This window comes from Orbicella faveolata, unplaced genomic scaffold, assembly GCF_042242905.1.
Source record: "Orbicella faveolata isolate gen_17 unplaced genomic scaffold, um_ofav_v1 contig_35, whole genome shotgun sequence".
NCBI lineage: Eukaryota > Metazoa > Cnidaria > Anthozoa > Scleractinia > Merulinidae > Orbicella > Orbicella faveolata.
In genome coordinates, this window is record NW_028301564.1 from 29,131,046 (window position 1) to 29,151,396 (window position 20,351).

A 20,351-nucleotide genomic window follows, 5' to 3' on the forward strand; every position below is an offset into this window, starting at 1 on the left:
CTGACGTGCGACTCAAAAACGTTTGAACGCCTGGCAGATTTTTCAGGTGGTCCTTCGACTTGCTTGCATCGCGTGGAATGTTTAGACCAGAAAAGTGAGTTTATCATCATGTCTTAGTTTGCACACAAGTCTTTAGTTAATATTTATGCTCACTGCCTTTATCTGCAGGTTGGTAAGCGTGAGTGACGATCGAAAATTGTTTTAAAATGGCGGGGCGCAGAGTAATCTGGTCGAGTCCTCTTTTTCCTGCACACACAGCAAACGTTTTTAATTGGTTGAGAGCTATTTACCGCAACCAAAGAAATCTTCTTTACACAGGTCAAAGTTCCAAATCACAAGATCCCGCTGAACATTGCAAGCAGTTTTCTATCTCACACATTGACCATGTTGTGTTGACAGTGGAAAGCATGGAGTCCACTGTCAAATTCTACACCCAAGTACTTGGCATGGAAGAAATAATATTTGGGCAGGGCAGGAAAGCCCTCTCCTTTGGAAATCAGAAATTTAACTTGCATCAGAGAGGGAAAGAATTTGAACCAAAAGCTGCAAATCCGACGCCAGGTTCTATTGACATTTGTCTTGTTACTGATACGCCCATCTTAAGTGTCATTGCACACTTGAAGAGTCTTGAAGTGGAGGTAGAGGAAGGACCCGTACAAAGGACTGGTGCTCAAGGGCCAATCATGTCTGTCTATTTTAGGGATCCAGATAGGAACCTCATTGAGGTGTCTAATTATAACATTGATCTTTAGCTGTAATAGTAGTAACTTTATCCTAAGTCATAATTCAATTGAAAATGCTTTTTTACCAATCGATTCCAATCAAAGTGTAAGATTTGAGGGAGTTCGTTCATTCATTGAATAGTGGTACCTGTAACTTATTATTTAGTCTATTGTCAAACTTAATATCTAGTATTTGTAAGAGTGGAGATTGACTGTAACTGTGAATTTTCCATGCTAATATACTGGGGCAAGTCTGTTCAGGCATTTAAAGGCCAATCACTGCATCTCTGGCCTCAAGTAACTGGGCAACCAGCAATTAGTCTGAGAGCCAACAACAATACTATTAGAGATGAAAGAGTTACTCAAATTAGAAACACTAACTACATCGTGATGTCAAGCGTGCAGGCTTCATATTGAAATGTTCAATACATACATGTAAGTTCAATGTGGAAACACAGAAATGCAGTGTCTATGCTACATAGGTTTGACAGGGGGGAGGGGGTTGTTGAACTGTTATTTTCAATCTCGTTATTAATTCATCAAGTTTAAAGAAATGAAATCACGACTGTGATGTTGTTGGAATATCTGGTGTTAATTAGCATAGATTTTTACAATTTTATTTCTCCATTTCCCTCTCAGTTTTAGTTTCGATTGAGAAGATATATCAAACACTCAAGACCGTGTTTGACCACATTTCCAAACACCGCGACGTTCGTTAATAATACAAGTCATATTTTCAACTCTCTTCTCAGTGTTGGGAAATGCAGTCAAACTTGGTCTTAAATCAATAATGTTTGTTAAAAATGGTTGAAAGGGTAAAATGTCTTGTGACCAGTCTGGGCAGAATCACTTGATTGCCTTTAACCAAGATATTTGATCCAATAGAATTCATTTACATATCACTTTCACAAGGAAACTAAAACACTTTTAATGAAATAAAAGATATGTCTTAATTAATTACACTATGATAAAACTCATGATTAGATGTATTGCTTTTATGATATTTGCAGCTCTCTGGTCTTTCTATCTTGAAAATGTCCTGTAAAGCGCAATAAAATAGTTATTAGCACTTGCACTCTTCAACTTCGCATGACATGTTACTTGATACCATCTTATATTATCAAGCTAGAGGTATGAAGCCCTTTGCACGTGTTGCCTGCCTATGCTAATTTATAGTGATGTCTATAAACCTTCATCTCTTCATCTTGGTTCAACTATTATTTGGCTGAACCAGAACTGGGTTACTTTGAGATAACCTGTGATCAGGCATTGTTTTCAAAGCAGGGGGAAGGCGAAAAAAGAACTCTTTTTTTCTTCTTCCCCTGCAAAAAAAAAAAAAAAAACCTGATTGCAGGTTAACTTTAAGATGAAGCACTCGTAATGTGAATAGATTCCACGTGCAGTTGCTTGCTTGCTGTCTAAAATCAGCAGAAGATGCATTTTACTGCAAAGTGTAAGAAGTTAATCACCACGCGTTACTTTATATCCAATGCCCCAAGTTATGAGCTAAATATGATTTAAATGTGATAATAGACAAACCTATCTACAGTAGATGGTCATTTTTACCCTATTTCAAATATCGGCAACTTACCTGTTATTCTCTAATAGCTCAGCAAAAACCAAGAACGTTAAGGAGTGAAGCGTTGTTTGTAACTGGAGTGATCTGAATTGAATAAAATTGATTGGGTCACCATAAAACTGCTTTATAGACAACCCAGAGGTAGACTTTGAATTTTATGAATAGAAGTCTTCTACTTACCACTCCAAGAAGAGGACAAGGAACCAAAACCAAGGTCATAACTTGAAGGACGGGAAAATGGTTCGGCGCTACCTGGACGAGGTGTGCTTGTGATGGTCTCATAAAGGAAAGAGAAAGAAGGATGAAGATGGGCGAAGTTTGTCACAAGATATTTCTTGCGTTCCAGATTTCCTCTTTTTCAGTAATTGTTAGATGTAGTTAAGCAGTATAGCTACCATTAAGACTCTTTCTCTGTAAAAAGAATTACTCTTAGTACTTCTGTTCCCGAAACAAACCGCAAAGAATTTGGAGGCCGATGGACTGAAGGTTTTTCTGAACTCTGAAGATACATCTCTTCAACAGACGAGGTAAACAATTATTCAGAACTGTAAGGAATTCAAATTACTCATGAAAACAGAATGTCAGCGCTTTTTCATTTCTTTACATGCAACCCTAAAATTGGGAAGAGACAATTCCTTTCTTGGCCAAACACCCTAAATGAGACAAAAATCCTATATGTACACCCTTAAAATAGACGAGACTACGAAAAATTAAATACCCCGCCCGTCTCACATAGGAGTTCAACCACGGGTTTATTGCCATCTGTAAAAATCGCAACAGTTGAATTAATTAGATGTCAAGTTTTACTTCATGTTCACTTATACCTTTCCTGCTTTCCGCGGCGACTTTCTCCTGGTAACCACCTCTCCCTTAGCCACAACTTTCCTGTCTCTAACTAAAGCCGGCCACACATAATAGGCGATGGTAGTTGCACTAAACTAGGAGTCGTATGTTCTTCGATAGCGTGTTTCATTTATGACGTCGCCTTCCAGTGCTGTGGGGAGGTCTATCGGAGGATCTAGGGCTACCATGGGCCAGGCCACGCGTAACAACTCACGGACGAAGGGAGCAGTGATTTTCTCGTTACACGCCATGTAGGGAGCGATTGAAGAGTTGCGATGTAAAGATTTGATGACATCCTATATTGAGACAAGAGACACGAAACACTCAGTCGAAGATAAGAAGAGTAACTGACCTAAATACAGTTATGAAGACATGATTGATCATCGCAGTTATAGACACAACTTAAGCAGTTGTAAAATTAAAGACTGAAAAAAAAAAAAAAAAAAGAAAAAACCAACGAACGGGATTCGGACCCATGACCTCTGCGATACCGGTGTAGGCTCTACCAACTGAGTTACCAAGCTAACGGAGAGCTGGTCACTTTGTGAGTTCATATCTTTCCCCGCAGTTCAAATAAATGATCTTTCATATATTCACATGAAATAAAGTTAGTTCCACACTACGAATTGTACACTTGGTCTGAATCTGAATCTGAGTCTAAGACACTGGAAACAGACTAATAAATTAGCACACGTTTTAATTACTCACTGAAATTAGTGTCTCAACATCATACAGCTCCGTGTTCTTTTTCACATAATTCTCCACCAACTCGTTTACTCTGTCCGATTCCTCTAGACCACCCTGAGCGCTGGATTGTAATGCCTGGTTCATCCGGGACCTCATCTTATGCTGCTCCAGTTTGCTGACTGTGAAACATTCCTGTATTAAAGAACGAGTTTTGTTCAACCTTAAAAACAATCCAAAGATCAATCTCATTACCCCACAGTATTAATCGCAAGATTTATTTTATAGGGTGATCTTGCCATGTTCTCTCTGCCTGGGGATTGTTCACAAATTTGGCATGATGACCCTGTACCTCGTGGAGCAGGGTCTCTCATTTTCCCGTCCTATTGCCTCTCCTCTCTCGCTTCGGTAGGGCGGAAAGATGAGAGACCCTGGGATCGAGTGGGTGACCCTTTGTTAGTTTGTTTCCCTCGCGTAGCTATGGGATCATTGAGTCCCTCTTTCTTGAGAGATTCATGTCGAAGCCGGAGCTTCTAGATCTCTCGGTTTCCGTGACATTTTTGATGATTACCTAAGAGGGGTCGGGAGACGAACTCTTGGCAGTTAGCTTCGAAGTACTTGGCCCAAGGACGTAAAGCCCTGGCAAAAACGGACTCGCAAGTAGCCGCAAGATGAACTTGCATAGAGACTTGTGTCAGTGGGTGGCCAGACGGGCTCGCACGTTTCCTCGCAAGTTCACTCAAGTCGCAAAAAACCCATTTCAAGACTACAGGCCAGATAAATACCCTGTATTTCATTGGCTAATAGGTTACTATAACAACGAATAAGCGTCACTCAGCTTGCGTTTACTTGGGTTGGGTGGTAGCCTGCGAAAACAGCCGTCCTTCTTCGCTCCCGGCCGGGGTGGCGTTTCGCCACTCGGGCCGGGAGAGAAGGACGGCTGTTTTCGCAGGCTAGTTGGGTGGCCAAAAGGTAAAAAAACTTGCGTCGACTTGTGCGCAAATTTGATCTCGACCAAAGTGAGCGCGAGTTATCGCAAGTCAACGGAAGTGCACGCTAGGCCTGGTTAGACCGAGTCGCAAGTAGTCCAAGTAGACCATGCAAGTTTTCAACTGCGTCTACTTGCGAGTCCATTTGGCCAGGGCTTACTGCCAGGGCAGTCCTACTTTTTACTTCTATCATTTACAAACTATTGTTTATTTGTCCCACCTCGACAATTGAAAACACAAATCGTTCAGCTGTGGAACTATCAGGCATTCCCTTCAAAGAGTTCAAAATCTGTACTCGCTCATTTTTGTACAGCTCTGAAAATCTTTCCACTAGTTTGAAAGAGCGCGACTGATACGGCACCACTTCATCAACATAAGGTTTCGTCACAAGACGAACGGGTTCGGGTTCCGTTGCAGTATCCAAGAGCTTCTTGTGTAACCTGGAAATTGATAAAATTACAAAGCTAGCCTGATCTGAAAACAAAAAGAGAGACCTTAAACTGGTCAATGCAAATCAGTGCCTTGCCTCCGCCGGCCTGTGCAGGCGAGGCCCCGATCATAACAAAGCAACTCCCACAACACATGCCAGTTTTAGTACAGTTTAACATTTTACATTTCCGAAGTTTATGTTGCGAGAACAGGATTCCACCCACCACCCTTGATGCATTCCCTGGGTGGGAGGAACTCCCATATAAAAAGGAAGGGGGTACTCGTCGTACTTTATAGGGGTTAGAACGGCGGTTTTGGTACCTCTCGGAGCTAGGGTGTTCAGCCTCAAAAGGTCCACAGCGGAAGCTTCAGCAGCACCTTTTAGGGTATTGAGCCGAAAAAAAAATATGACAGAGGATAATGTGCAATTTTAGAATTTGTACCTCTTAGGGGCGAAAAAATGTTAAGCCACGCCCACAAATCAGAAGCTTGGTACCTCTTTGGGGTTCTTTTCAAAATTTCTTACGAGCATCCCCGTCCATTTTATATGGGGATGCCCCCCGGATGCTTTCATTCTCATGGTCTATACATCTGAATATCTACGTCGACTATATTCAACAGCCCACCCCCCCCCCCCGCTACCCAGTCACGTAACTGTTTAAATAATAATAATAAAAAAACAAAACAAACAAAACAAAACAAAACAAAACAGTCTGTTTACCTTCCATGTAGTTCGGAGTTTTCTCTCTTTAGCTCAAGAGTTTCTTTAGTCAGCTCTTTAATCTGGCATTCCCTAGCTACAAGTTCATTCTTAGCATGTGTTAACCTCAATTCACAAAGAAAGATAAATAACATGGACTATTAATAGGTTACAAAATGTTCCATATAAACCTTAGAGTTCAGTACCAGTTAAGCATCAGTTTTTTTCAAGTTAAAAGTCGAAATATAATTCCCCTTACAGGAAGTGTGTGGCAGACATCTTAATAACGTTGAATCTGACTAAATGGCGGTACATTGAAATTCGAAACACAGTTAGATGATGTTGAGTAATGGTTCTCTTACTGCTTGACAACGTTGTCGGACAACGTATAGAAATTAAAGAAATAAGACAGTAAAATACCTAACGGTTATCGATCCTTTTTTCTGATAAGTATATTGAACCTCGTTTCCAAGTCTGGCAACGAGAACGAGGCTGTTTCTACTTCCGCACCTGTTTTTCAAAGAGCACGTGCTCAAGCTTCTGAGTTGCTAAGCAACTAATCGTGTACCAGCGTGACATGCATCTTTCAGCGTCACCGCTATATGAATCACTTCAAATGATTTTTGTTATTTATTTAGTTTTCTCATTTTCATCATACACTTACTTCTTCCCCAACTCGATGATTTCTTGGTAGTCTCCTTGTTGATTTTCTTTCAACTGTCGGCGCAAAGCCCTCATGTCGTCTTCTGCATCAGCTAATCTGACCAAATTCAATCAACAGAAGCAAACTCAAAGACATGCACTGTATAATATTTATAACACATTTCCATCTGTTACGAAAAATTCCTTGAACCAATCTTTAGGCCCATTCAATCATCGTATTCTTTTTATTTATTTTTAGTTTTTCAACAAGCCAAATTATTTATGATTAAGTTACAAGTTACCGTCTGGTTTGCTCTGTTTATCGCTACCCATTAGTTAGTTTGTATTGTCCACAACACAGTTCCGCGAAACTTTACTCGTGGTAATGATATGATATGTTTTAACACAAACAAGGAAAAAAGTGTCTAGCACGTAAGATTTGCTTTTTAGTGCTTTATATCATACAAGCTACATGTGTAAAAGACATTTTTCCGATGGATACTTACTTGATTTTTAACTCGGCCGCTTCCACCTTGGAGGCACTTAAGTCTTCATCCATTTTCTTCACAATCAGTTCGTATTTTTCCTTTATGACCTCTGCATCTTCCTTGTTGATTCTTGCAGTGAGGAACCCATTGCGAAGCCATGGCAAAAGTCGTTTCTTCAGCGCTTCGCTCCCGCCGTAAATCCCTCCTTCGGATGAACACAACTCCAAAAGGTGAAACAGCTGGCCTTGCAGTTTAGCATGTATCTCAATAAGCTCGCAACAAAATGCGGTGTTTTCTTCGCAACTATTCCGATAGCTCGCGTCGAAAAAAGTTGTCAAATGCTCGTGCAAAGATTTAAATTCCCCAGTCGCGACCAAACGACTGAGAAACCCTACAAATGTTGTACTTGTCATCGTAAACAAACTGCGGGAGTGACTGATATTTCTGTTTGAAAATTGGACGTGGTGTTAATGAACTCTGTAAGCGATCTTATTCACAGAGATTTTGTTACAAGTTCAACGAGCGAATCACGCATTCTTTTCCGAGGTGAAAATGTGTCTTTGTTTCCTACTTCCCAGTTTAGAACTGGCTTAGCTGAAAGAGCCGAGTTTTTTTTTCGAACAATTCGCACCTTCGTTACAAAAGCTTCAACGAATGATTACAATCATGATCATAAAATTTCGCTCAAAAGATCTCTAATTACTTGTCTTCAACAGAAGGCTTACTACGGGCCCATATACACTATGAGATATTCAACGGCGGGTCAGATAATTAATTCTCTAAAACCAACAATATTTATTTTTGCACATGTTAAGCAGGCGCCCAAACACCTGCCAGTCTAACGGATAGTTTGTTGAGTAAAGACATGAGGGAATATCTAATTCAATAGACGTTAACTAGTTTCACCTGATCTTCTCTAACACCGTTACACAGAGAAATTGAATTTATTTTTGCCGAAACTGAAACTACAGAAATATTTTTAACACCAACATCTTCGAGCAAGAGAAACGCAGTTTCGTAACTGAACAGCAAATATTTGCCAGAATCGACTCGAAAATTGACTTGATGATAGTATGTCAGGAGATTGCAATAAGACATTGGAAATATCACATAGGATTCTGAAAACTTGAGGGAATGTTCAGAACTCACGGGAGGATTTTCTCCGCTACATATATAGCACTGATAAAACTATATATTATTATCACTAATGTCCCCCTAGACGAGTCATCCTTTATTGACTGACAAGTAGTTCTTCTGTGTGACAAATTTTACATTTCTTGACAACCTTCCCTTTGCTTGTATGTAGACTATATAAGCTAGCAAAAACACATATGAAAGCGTACATGTATTGCATTGCAGTTTAGTCCCGTGAAAAGGAACTGATTTGGCGTGTGACCTTATTGAACAAGCCAAGCTTAGTTTAATTTATAGTTACTTTTCAACAAGGTGACACGATAAAGGAAAACTTGTCATGTTAAATTTGTGCCTTCACCCAGACACGAGCAAACAAAATTTAACAAACTTGCAAGTGCTAAAAATTTCGTTCGTTATCAGATGTCTGCCGTTTATTAACACACAAGACCAAGCTATCATAGAGTAATTTCTTTGTGTACAGTGAAACCAGGGCAACTTGTTTCTTAGCAAGCTTCTTCGCCACCTTTCATAAACAGAACTTTGTAATATATAAATTCCTTGACTATAACGCCGACTTCAGAAGACCAATGGTTTGGAATTAGGAATTTTAAATAAGAAAAACACTGAAGACTTCATTTGCAAATTTAAAGCAAATCCCCAAAGACGAAAGTTTCATTTGGTCACTTGCATAACGATCAGAAGAATATAGCGTTCTCTGGCGTTTGTACACAAATTGTTGGGGCCCCTACCGTTCACACTACACCGGAGAAATTTGAAAACGCAGCTTTATTTCTAAGGTTAGGCCTACCGTCCACACTAATCCGTCACGAAAACGCTCTTCAAACCGGAGGAATTTGAAAACGCCGGCTTTGCGTTTCAGTGTTGGCGGAAAACATTTTTAAAACGAAGCTTTTCGAAAGCGATGACATGATTTCGTGACGTAAAAACACGGTTTTCAAATTTCTCCGACGTAGTGTGGAGAGTGTGGACGGGGCATTAGTGCCATACATTTCTTTTTTATGCTAACTCTGAGAATTTAGCCATAGATCAAGATAGGATTCCTTACTTGACAATTGTCTTAATTCTCATCGCCTCTGTTTGACAATGCGTCGATATTGTAAGGAGAAATTAGTTAATGATCACTAACAACATGACACTTCCTTCACCCGATGGAATTAAAAATATTCTTTTATTGTTAGCATTTATTCTACATGTGCCCTCCTGGGCAATCCACATTTTATATTCAAACGGTACAGCCCGACGTAAAAATGATTCTTTCAAGCTCAACAAATCGTCTTGACAACGTCTCTAACACACAAGTACAGTGACGTATAGTGGCTCGCCACAAATCATCTCTCTTCCCTTGTCTTGATCCACTTGGCACTGCAGCATTTTAGTAACAACACCCAACTGTTTGAATTAGGAGTGTCCGTATAAACATTCCGTGTGTGAACGAGTTAGCTCTTGTGAATATCAAACAGTTTAGCGATTTCATTCAAATCGTCTTGGTCTTTTCCTTCTTTGATGATCTACAACACGCAAAAACAGCTGATAAGCATAATATGAAATGGTTAACAAACTCGGTATCAACCAGGGCCGGGTTGTTCGAAAGCCGGCTAACGCTAATCCAGGATTAAAAGTTAACCAAAGTAACAATTTCTCTTCTACAGAAGCGTTTTTCACTGCTTATGTTTTGTGTAGTTTGACGGATTACTCAAGCTCAAAACTGAAGGACAAACAATATAAACAGAAAACCTCACTGAAAATGTACAAAACTGAAATCAAAATTCTCGCTAATCCTGGGTTAGCTTAATCGGGCTTTGAACAACCCGGCCCGGATGATAAGTTCGATATTATACAGTTGACAAGCTCGATATAGCTTAGTTGATCAACCTCGTGCCCACGGGGTTTCTTCATCCCCGTCCTCCCCCACAAACACGAAGAGAGAAAAGTTATAAGTTAGATATATAATAGTCAGTTGATAAGCTCAGTATTACACAGTTGATAAGAAGACCCAGGGTAATAAAATAAACGTACTGTTCACACATTACACTCATTAGCAAATCGATAACAGTGCTATGGAAACTGACCTTTCTAGCGATTGGCATTCTGTTGAAGACGTTCCACAAAACAACTCCTACAACCCGCTTGCCTTTCATGTAAAACACAACACCTTTACCAAACTCCTCTGATGACTCGGTCGCGGCCGGTGCAGGTGGCTCGGTAGGGACTGGAGAAGACTCTGCACCCTGAAATACAACCAATGGAGCAATAAGGTTTTTTTCTTTCATTTATAAAATAACTGAGATACAACACGGGTTCTACTTGGTCAACAGAGTTGCTAAACCTATGTTCTAATGTACCGGTAAACACACGGTTCCTGGCGGATAGACAGCTCTACGCGAGAACTACAGAACTCAGAACACCAGCGATAACAACTAGTAAATCACTCGCCTAACGGCTTTTGCTTTACAACTGGCTTTTCTTCTGTTCTCCCAACATCCCGCGTGGTTTATTGCGCCAGTAAATCCATAGAAAGTGTGGTTTATTGCTTACATATCATAATATATCTTGAAGATGAAACTTTGCAACTAGCTAACTGTTTTAACACGATGATGCAACCCAGGAGTTGCCGTTATGGAGTGTAAATCAGCCTTCGAAACTTGCTGGAAACGATGGTTGATTTTACCCTTATGAATCTAAAGATGATTATTGCGTGTTACTGTAAGTGTCCAATGGTCATTTCCTAAAGCTGAAATGCTGCAGTTATCAAAAAAAGGTTTGTTCAATGACATGGGAAATCGTTTTCAGGAATCTGGAACCCTTCGAGTGTTACCCGAGGATGTCCCCAACCCCGAGTAACTTACCTCTCCTTCTGTTTCCGAGCGCATTCCTTCCCCAGTAGCCTCTACCACAGCTTTAGGCGTGTCAGCTTTAGTTGCCTTGGCCCATACTCCCACGGTCGGGAGCATAGAATCGACTAGCCCGATAGCCTCATATCCAACATTAGGACCCAGATCACTCCTGCCAAAAAAAAAACATCGATCAAGACTACTGGGTACTAAAAAAAGTCCAGCTAGAGAACTGTCAAGAGATAAAATTCTTGGGAGTAATGCTTCTGTCCCTAGATGGGATGCTAGTCGAGGTTACCCCTCCCCCCCAACTCTCTCCAACACCCTAGCTTATTGTACAGTTCACCTAACATTTCTCAAAAGTCCATTTATACTCTTGGGTACAATGAGGTACTGTGAGAGAAACTACCAAGAACACAATACCAAGACATAAGCCAGGCTTGAAATCAACTTCTTTTCTCAAGTCTAAGATACTTGAGCTTTGCTGATTACTTAAAAACGAATCTTTTTTTTCAGGCTCGAGTTCAACCTTCTGTTACCTTGCCAGCAGTTGGTTTCTACTATGGCGAACATTCGGCGGAGAAGAAACCTGTGATCGCAGACTAACCTTCTTTACCCTTTCTAAGAGGATTATAAGACTGAAAACAACACGAAAATTATACGCAAGCTAAGGGAGTTCACTTCTGTGAACGGAGAAAGTAAATCTTATGTTAATTGCACAAAATTCCGAGCACTGCCAGAACAATCAGCAAACAGTTACAAGCATTGTCTTGGTGTCTTGTTTGCTTGTTTTGAAGCTTTAGCTGGTGTCAAGTAACTAACTAATCGTTTTGCATGTCTGTCGAACAAGACTGACCGCTACTAACCAAAACATGGACTGGTGAAAATAAGGATTTCTTGCGCCTGTCATGTTTTCTCCCGCCAATCTGCCGCTGACCACAGCATGATCGTGGTGTTCAACACGCCGTCTGCCGAGGTTTGGATCGTAAAAACAGGCAGCATCACCGGCCTGACAACACACAACGTGTTCACAAGATTAAACATGGACAGATCTTAGGAAATTCAACAATACTAACACTTCGACTTTATAGTAATTAAAGTATTTGGCAAAAGACAGGAATTAATTAAGAAGTGAGAATGACTAGCGATGGTGAGGATGGAAGCAGATTGCGGTCATAAAAAAAGTGTAACCCAATATTTCAATTTTTCTCACCACCCAAATATTAGACTTGGCTTCTAGTTCTGAGTTGACATGGTAACCACCGAGGACTGGGTCCACCTCAAGACCAGCAGCACTAGCAAGTTCAACATTAGGATCCAGGCCTACTGCTACAATCACATGATCCGCTTTGATCTGTAAACGATATTAACGAAAAACAAACTAAAAGTTCAAATCACCTTGTACAGCATCATGAACACTACCACAAGAAAACAATGCTCACTAGGAGAATCTCTGCTGACGTCATTGTTTACAGTTTTCTTCATTAACACATGAGTGACGGCTTTGTGCAGAGAATGCATCACGCTAGACATGACATTGACTACAAACATTTAAAGAGCTTGTGAAACTGAAATTTTTAGCTCTTTGGGTGTAATATTTGAAGAGAAACCGGCTTTTGAAAAATGCATATTAAATTTCTGGGTGGCAAAAGTGCTAATGAGCTCACACACAGCTTATGTCACAGCCACCCTCTCCGATTTTTTCTTTCGCAGAGGGCGCTAAAAGATACCAGTTTAAAACGGATATGACAGTATTTTTGTTTTGACTATGAGTGCAACCCTAAAAGATACGTTGGTCAACGGATAAAAACAGTGGTGTTCGTCATTAGCTAATTGAGACCAAAATTCGTGTTTTAGGCACCCAACCAAGACGACATTGGAAATTCCCCCCCCCCCCCCCCTTCTCAATGGGGGAGACAAAACATTCCTCACCTCATTACCAGTGTTAAGCCTGAGGTTAATCTGACCGTCACTAAATGATACATGTTCAACTGTGGAATTTGGCATTACATCTACACCCTCTGAAAAATTAAAAAAAGTCGTCTCAATTGGGAAGTAACTGGCAACTTCTGCATGACTGAATTCCTTCAATACAATAATATCTGGCCAAAATTGGAGTTCTTCTATAAAATTGTCTGATCATTTCAATGGTATAGATTATTCAATCAACAGTGCTTTGTAGGAAGTGGCATAACAGTATAGTGTAAAACGAGTCATCTAAATGTGAACATTTCCTTCTCTTTTTTAGTACACAAATAATATTACTATACATGCAAGACTTGTAAGCATGCACAACTATGCAAATGTAGCGAGAATTTATCCACAGCTAGTTTCATGTCTCCTTCTGTTAACAAATGAATACAGCAGACTTTCTCTATCTGTTTTCTGTGTATCAAGCTGCCAATTTTATTTCTTGAAAGTTAGCTAACCTTTTCTCACTTTGCTCGTTGTCCATTCTGTAAGATATTTAGGGAGCACTCTTCCCATGTTACCATCCTCTGGAAAAACTTGAACAACGTTCACTCCACTCTTCTTCCCTAAATACAAAATGTACATATACACATGTGACAATATGCAATAATTTTTATGATAATGTAGTTCAAGAAGCCCTAATGAGCAATAGCTCCTTTGACTAGTTGTAAACAAACATGTGCGGTACTGTACATGTACCTCTGTGTCCAAGTGCGCAGGCCAGTTCACTTCCCAGAAATCCCCCACCAACAACTACCACAGACTTTACATCCTTTACAGCTTTATCAAGATCCTTGAAATCAGCAATCTGAAAACAAAATAATTCAGTTACTGTAATACATAATTTACTACATTAACAGTACCATACCCAGTTCAACTCTGTTTCGGTGAAAAAAGAATCCAAAAAATTTGCAAATATTACAAGCACTGACAATACGTGAATAAATCGAGAGCAAGCAAAATCAAATTGAATGTCTTTAAAAGTAACATTGATTTTTTTTCCAAACAAGTCACTATTCTCCTGACATAAAGCTCAAATGGGAAATTGTCAGACTCAAAATCTCACCCCTAGAAAATTGATGTTCTTCCTTTTGGTGGAAACAAAGTATTCATAATGACACAGTTGTGCTTAGGCTCTGTGCATTTGTGTCTGCACTAAAAGCCCCAGTAACGATTTCAAAGATGAGCTTTGAATGCTTCTCACCTTTCTAAACAGAGTTGTTCTTTTCTTGACTTCATCACTGCTCTCTTTGAAAATAGGCAAGTTCCTTGGAATACCACCTGAGTGAAAAGCAAATTCACCCGTTCAATAAGCTATCAAATCATCTTGCTCAAAATGTTAATAAATGGTTTGAACCCAGGAGTATCATTAGTTCTTCTGGTGTGATCATCATGTCAAGGGTAGTTCTGGAAAGATCCAAGTGGAAGTCATCTTTAGAGTCCAGGGTTGTTGAAACATGAGTCAACAGCAACAGTTCTTTACAGAGTGTCTCACCTAAATGATCACACTAGACTAACTACCTTCCACAACTGGTAATCTTGCTCTGAGGGTGCTTGAATTTACACCAAAAATCCTTGACTAGTTTCACACTGCCAATCACCAATCAATTAATCTTTAGTATTTTCATTCTTTTTGGGGTATTCTATCAGCTTTATCAAATAAATAATTTCCGTCTTCTTTCTACAGGTCTCTGGAACTACATGTACTAGGAGCAGAATTCAAGAATTGACGATAAAGTTCACACCCACCAGACAATGGATTATGGTTTAAAAAACAGATTCAATGATATTTTTGCCACTATCTTGTACCCAGGATCTTTTATTTCACTGCCGCCAAAGTTACAGACATGATGGAGCACTTTCCTTTTGTATGAAAGAAAACCATCACAACAAATTCAAAAATAATATTCAATATGCATTCCATTGCACAGGTAGTCTCGCTGTAATTATGCAACAGTCATAATAATTATTATCAGTTGTATTTAATGCATATCTAATGAATGAAGTACCTGGAGCCAAAAGTAGTTTGTCATAACCAATCTCTACTCCGTCATCTAACTTGACTTTCTGTTCTTTACTGTTAATTCCTACAACCTTTACAGAGGAAGAGGAACTTACTAACACTCAAAGAAGAGATAATTCATGTCAAAAAAATATTGAATCAAACTGTTACATCATACATGTATCACATAATTTATGTTTGTTGTGTGTGCATTATCTTGTAAGGGTACACATCCTAAAAACATTGTTGTTTAATTTTTACAACCATAGCAAAATTGTCCCCATACAGCAAAACATTTATTGATCAGTATACAATCTTGCAACGGCAGTGTGTATATTGTAACGTTTTTATAAACCGATCTGATTTTCTTCTCTGAATTTTTGGTGGCTGCTGTACACCTTTGTTAGAGCTGCAATCTTGAAGGTCTGTTATTGTTCCTGCTGCAAGCTCCTTTGCAGTCGTTTTATTGATTTATTGTACTTTGTATCTAACTTCCTGTACATCCATTGGTATTTTCACTGTACCTTTTTCCCTTTTAGAAGAGCAACACCACCATTCTCTTTAGTTGATAGTTCACCAGGTTTAGAGAAAAACACTTCTGGCTCAAAAAATATGCTAAGAGAAAAGGTAAAAAGAGGTTCCATTAGGAAATAATTTCTAACACCATTCAAGAGAACCAAAGACTTTCACACGTAATGTCATTGTCACAAGATAGTCTAACCCTCTTTCTTTTCCATTCCACTGCTTAAACTTGAGATCAGAGACTAGTTCTTCATCATCACAATACCACAGTTCTTTAGAAAGAGGAGGACGCATATAAGGTGGATAGTCTTCATCTCCTATGATTAACACCTGTTACAATAAACACAAGACAGAATAGATATGTTGAGGGTGTCTTGCCATCTAAATGATATGCACTACGTACAGTATTCACTCACAAGTATAAAGTCAACTAAACAAGTTTTCAGTAGAAAATTGAGTGGTTCAACTGATAACATCAGTTTTGCCAACATGTTTTAGGAATAACCCTTTCGTCAGTTAATTGCAATGTTTTACACCAGCCATATTTAACAACAAGAGTGAAACATTGATGTACACTTGCATGTTATCACATAGATCTAAGATGTAATGAAAAAATGTTTCTACTGGCCATTCAAGAGAATCCTGACTATCTTTCAAGAGTGCTTAGAGAGGATCACTCTTCCTCACAAGTAATTTAGTAGCATGACCATACATGTATTGTGTGAAGTTTATTAAGTACTGTACCTTTGCACTGTTATCAGCTTTTCTAATGGCCCTGTAAGCTGCAAATGATGCAGTCCCAGCTCCCACAAGGATGTATGTCACATGCTCTGGAAGTTCTGGTAAAGGGGGAGGTGCATCTATCAAAATGGAGGATAAAAAGATTTAAATATTGTCGAGACATGTGCGCAAGTGTATCTATCGCTTAGCCTTAAACCAGTCTGCTAAAGCCCTGAATATTATTAATATTCAATGGTTAGGCACGTTTGTTATTTTCTTGCCTTGAGCTACTGGAGAGCTAGTTGCATTTTATTAAATACTGGTCAAATTGACAATCTTGTAAACACAATCTAAAAGTACTAAAATATACACTGTAACTTACAAGACAAATGAACAGAGAGGTTAACATGTTATTTTATTTCTACAGTGAAATGGATCACTTTGACACTGTCATGTAATATCAACAACAATATAATAATACTGTTCATATTTTTTATATAAATGAAATGCCACCAGACATGAGTTCAATTTATCATACTGACTTTAGCAAATACATGAAGTTTCATAAGAATCAGTTGCAAACTCAGGGCAAACATTGCGCCCCCTGGCAAACATTCTAAAATAGCATATATTTCATGAGTTTCCAATATGGATTCTCGTAAAACACTTTACTTTGACCAAACTCTGCATGATAAATCTAGTACATAATGAGGCTCATTTTTTATTTGAATGAAAAAAATCGGAAAAGCCTGATATCATGGTCCATATTAATCATTTGTGTGAAACAATACAAAACAACGTACCCTCTTGAGCGGTACCATCCTGACTTGGCTCTGCTGGTGATTCCTCCGCAGAGCCAGATTCTGCTGTGGAACTAGCAGAGGTGTCTTCCGCAGTTGATGCTGTGGACGGAGCATCTTCAGGTCCCACATTTGCAGGCTCCTCTTCAGCTGCACGGTCCTGTGATCGTAACGGTGTACAAAAACAACAACAAAATGAGTCTGGCTTGAGGCATGAAGGAGGAAAACTGTTAATTGTTGTCTCCTTTGTCTTTGTTTAATCCAAGGCATATATACTACAGGCTGCAAGCAACCCATTGCATAACCTGTGATTAATCAGCAAAAAGACAAAACAAAAGATCAACTGTACATGTACATGTCCATTACCCTCTCCAACCATAACTTACAGTACCTCTTAATTGTCTTAGTATCACCTGAGTGAGTAAACTATTACTATTAATAAAGGTGTTCAGTGTTTCAGCCGGAACATTTTACTTGAGGGCCCCTGAAGACCTTTTTTAGGGGCCAATTTTTTTTTAGGAAAGGGGCCAATAAATTGAAAGCTAGAGAAGGAAAAAATGCATCAGGGTACCAAGGAAAATAAAGCAGTTTATTTGGATCTATGATAAAATTTAATAAGTCCTTTTTGAAGTGTTTCAACTCAATAAAGTTTCTTTTGAATCAGATACTAGTATGAAGGATCCGTGCATTACAAGAGAACAATCCTTAGGCATACATGACGTAGTCAATGATCTCGGGTTTGCAATGCATCATAGGGCGATTTCAAACATGGCCAGCCGTTTGGAAGTGAGAGAATCAATACAGCAAAGCAAAAGGACGGATTGACTTCTTTTCTCATATTGAATGTTTTAGAAGCAAAGATCTTTCGATTTGATTTTCTAGAAGGACATAATGTGTGACAAAATAGCCGTTATTGATCGTCAACACAGAGAAATGTAGTCGCCAATATGGTGACAAAACCAGAATTTTTGGTCGCCAAGGATGAAATGTTAGTTGCATTGGTGACTGTATCGGTCGCAATTTCGAGCTCTGGGATGGCTTTTAAAATACTATGCCTGTGTTAAGCCTGAACTCTTGTAAAAGGAAAGGGCCAAATTGGCCCTTTCCTCGTTTTTCTGGGGGCCATCTCTGATTGCAGCGCTGGATTCTCGCAATTGCGCGCTCTGGCAGAAACACTGGTGTTTACTTCCATTTGATGGCAATTTCACAATAGCAATCATAATTTGTGATATTTATACAGGCTGCAGGTTATATCATCAGTTACAGGGGTGGATTTAGAAGGGGGGAGGTGGATTGGATGGATAGCCACCCCCCTTTTGGAGAAGCAAAACATAAAAAAGTGAAAAAGATTGTGAATTTTATGGCAGAATACACACTGGACAAGTACATCATGATAATTTCTACTTTGTGATATTGCTAGTATTTCCAGTGTAACAGTTTTCCATATTAAAATTCTCAAATTGCAACATTTTGGGGGTATGCCCCATTGATTCTGCAACCCCAAGATACCACCCATCCCCCTTGAAATCCTGGATCTGCCCCTGAGTTACACTTGTCCACTAAATTGTTCATAAATCATATGATAATAATGTAATGTTACTATTAGTTAATATTATGAACCAAACCTTTAAGTTAGGTCTTGCACACTTATTTACACTCATTTAAAGAATAATCACCTTAGCGTCTTCCTTGGAAACTGCCTCCTTTGAGGATGGAACTCCATTGGGACTCAAACTTCCACTGAGTAAACCCTTACAATTGGAAAATTGGCAAATATTTCATTCATAGTTTATAATACATATTCATGCTGTTAATTAAATATATTTCTTTAGCACACTGAGCAGATTAACATAACTGTTAATTACACATGTACCAAACCTGCATGCTAAAATATCGAACCCTGCATTACATCAATTGACTGATTAAATGATTAATCAACTAATTAACTACTTTAAAACTAGGTGAAATCACCCTTTTATCACAACTAGACTTGTAATGTTGAAAACATTAACTGTACTGACAGATATAAAGCACCATCAAAATTGACATTACCATATTGAAAATGTTTAGCCAATATTACTCTCTATGGCTCTAGTTTATAAGCAATCTAATCTAAATAAAATGTAATATAGAAGATTTCACAGCTGCAGTCACAATATTGTAGGTGTGAAGTAATCAGGATCCAGAAACAGAGGATTGTGAAGAGTGTTTTTATGGGCCAAAAATTGATCTACTTTGGAGCATGAAATGTAAGTGGAATGACTGACTTTTTCATCCCTGGAAACTAACTGTGAAATAGCTATGAGCTGTAACAATTTACAATCAACAAATAAGTAAATATTATTAACTATCTGTCAAACGAGAATCAAAATCTTGGTTTGATGCAAACTGTCATTTGCAGTCATCGCCCATAATTGAACAGGAGTACCTGTTGTTACCCAGAGGTTTTATATAAATGATAGACAATAATTTTCAGTTCATACTTGTACAATTCAAAATTATTGAGTACATCATATTTTTTTATACTGAAATATGGGCACTTGGTGACATATTTTGGCAGATTACTAAATAGCTTTCACGTTGAATGTTTAAAATTCACACAACTATCCCTGATGTAGAGATTCTAGTCTCTTCCTCAGGTTCGGTATCTTGGAAATTTTTTCAGAAGGTACATTAGTACTTTAGTATATACTGGCTGATTTGGTAAACTGAGAACAAAATCTGAAATGGAAGACAGTTGGGAACTCAAAAACACTATACACAGTTTGAAGTATAGAACAGTAGCAACAACGTTTCAAACTGATACTCACATACGCTAGTGAACCCCCAAGTAGTCCAAAGCCGAGCACAAGTAACCCGTTTTCGCTCAAGAGTGCACCAAATCCCTCATTACCACCCGATGCATGTCTGGCAAGCAACCGACTGAAGACAAAATTTGGCCGTTTCTGGAGAGAACTGAATAGTCTGCATCCGTTTAACCTTGGCGGACTTAGTACTGGTCTAATCCGGCTCAAGCAAGGACGAAAAAATCTAGTACAAGCCACCAGAGACATTCTGCATCGAAGCGTACATGTGTAAAGGACGTTCCCCGAATGCGCGTGCGCAGATGATACAATACCGCTGTTCACGCTGTTTGCCAAGGCGGAAATGTTTTGGCGCCAAATCGCGCCAAATTCGCTGGAAGTTGTATACTTCGCTAGAAGAGCTAGAAGTCGATGTTTTTTATTCTTCAAAGTTACACTCTAAGGAATGTGAGCAGCAGAGTGTGTGCTTG

At 39.1% G+C, this 20,351-nt stretch overlaps 3 protein-coding genes across 3 annotated transcripts; 1 reads left to right on the plus strand and 2 right to left on the minus strand.

Moving 5' to 3' along the window:
• Window positions 1-1,805, plus strand: LOC110056461 (glyoxalase domain-containing protein 5-like). Its single transcript, XM_020762943.2, has 2 exons — window positions 1-94; window positions 319-1,805. The coding sequence occupies exon 2, from the start codon at window positions 408-410 to the stop codon at window positions 750-752; it is 345 nt and encodes a 114-aa protein (XP_020618602.2). The 5' UTR covers window positions 1-94; window positions 319-407; the 3' UTR covers window positions 753-1,805.
• LOC110056460 (mitochondria-eating protein-like) lies at window positions 1,626-7,849 on the minus strand. Its single transcript, XM_089273211.1, has 9 exons — window positions 7,095-7,849; window positions 6,611-6,706; window positions 5,968-6,072; window positions 5,038-5,257; window positions 3,853-4,023; window positions 3,126-3,440; window positions 2,482-2,578; window positions 2,314-2,385; window positions 1,626-1,761 (listed from the first exon to the last, which is right to left on the minus strand). Exons 1-6 carry the CDS (start codon window positions 7,487-7,489, stop codon window positions 3,240-3,242), a joined length of 1,188 nt encoding a protein of 395 aa, XP_089129337.1. The 5' UTR covers window positions 7,490-7,849; the 3' UTR covers window positions 1,626-1,761; window positions 2,314-2,385; window positions 2,482-2,578; window positions 3,126-3,239.
• Window positions 7,850-9,382: 1,533 nt separating this feature from the next.
• On the minus strand, window positions 9,383-20,165 carry LOC110056459 (apoptosis-inducing factor 1, mitochondrial-like). The gene is made up of 16 exons (XM_089273210.1): window positions 19,888-20,165; window positions 18,754-18,828; window positions 17,081-17,237; window positions 16,302-16,417; window positions 15,757-15,887; window positions 15,560-15,650; window positions 15,043-15,127; window positions 14,238-14,314; window positions 13,733-13,841; window positions 13,492-13,599; window positions 12,995-13,083; window positions 12,276-12,416; window positions 11,929-12,071; window positions 11,078-11,234; window positions 10,301-10,459; window positions 9,383-9,739 (listed from the first exon to the last, which is right to left on the minus strand). Exons 1-16 carry the CDS (start codon window positions 20,128-20,130, stop codon window positions 9,668-9,670), a joined length of 1,953 nt encoding a protein of 650 aa, XP_089129336.1. The 5' UTR covers window positions 20,131-20,165; the 3' UTR covers window positions 9,383-9,667.
• Window positions 20,166-20,351: the final 186 nt, after the last annotated feature.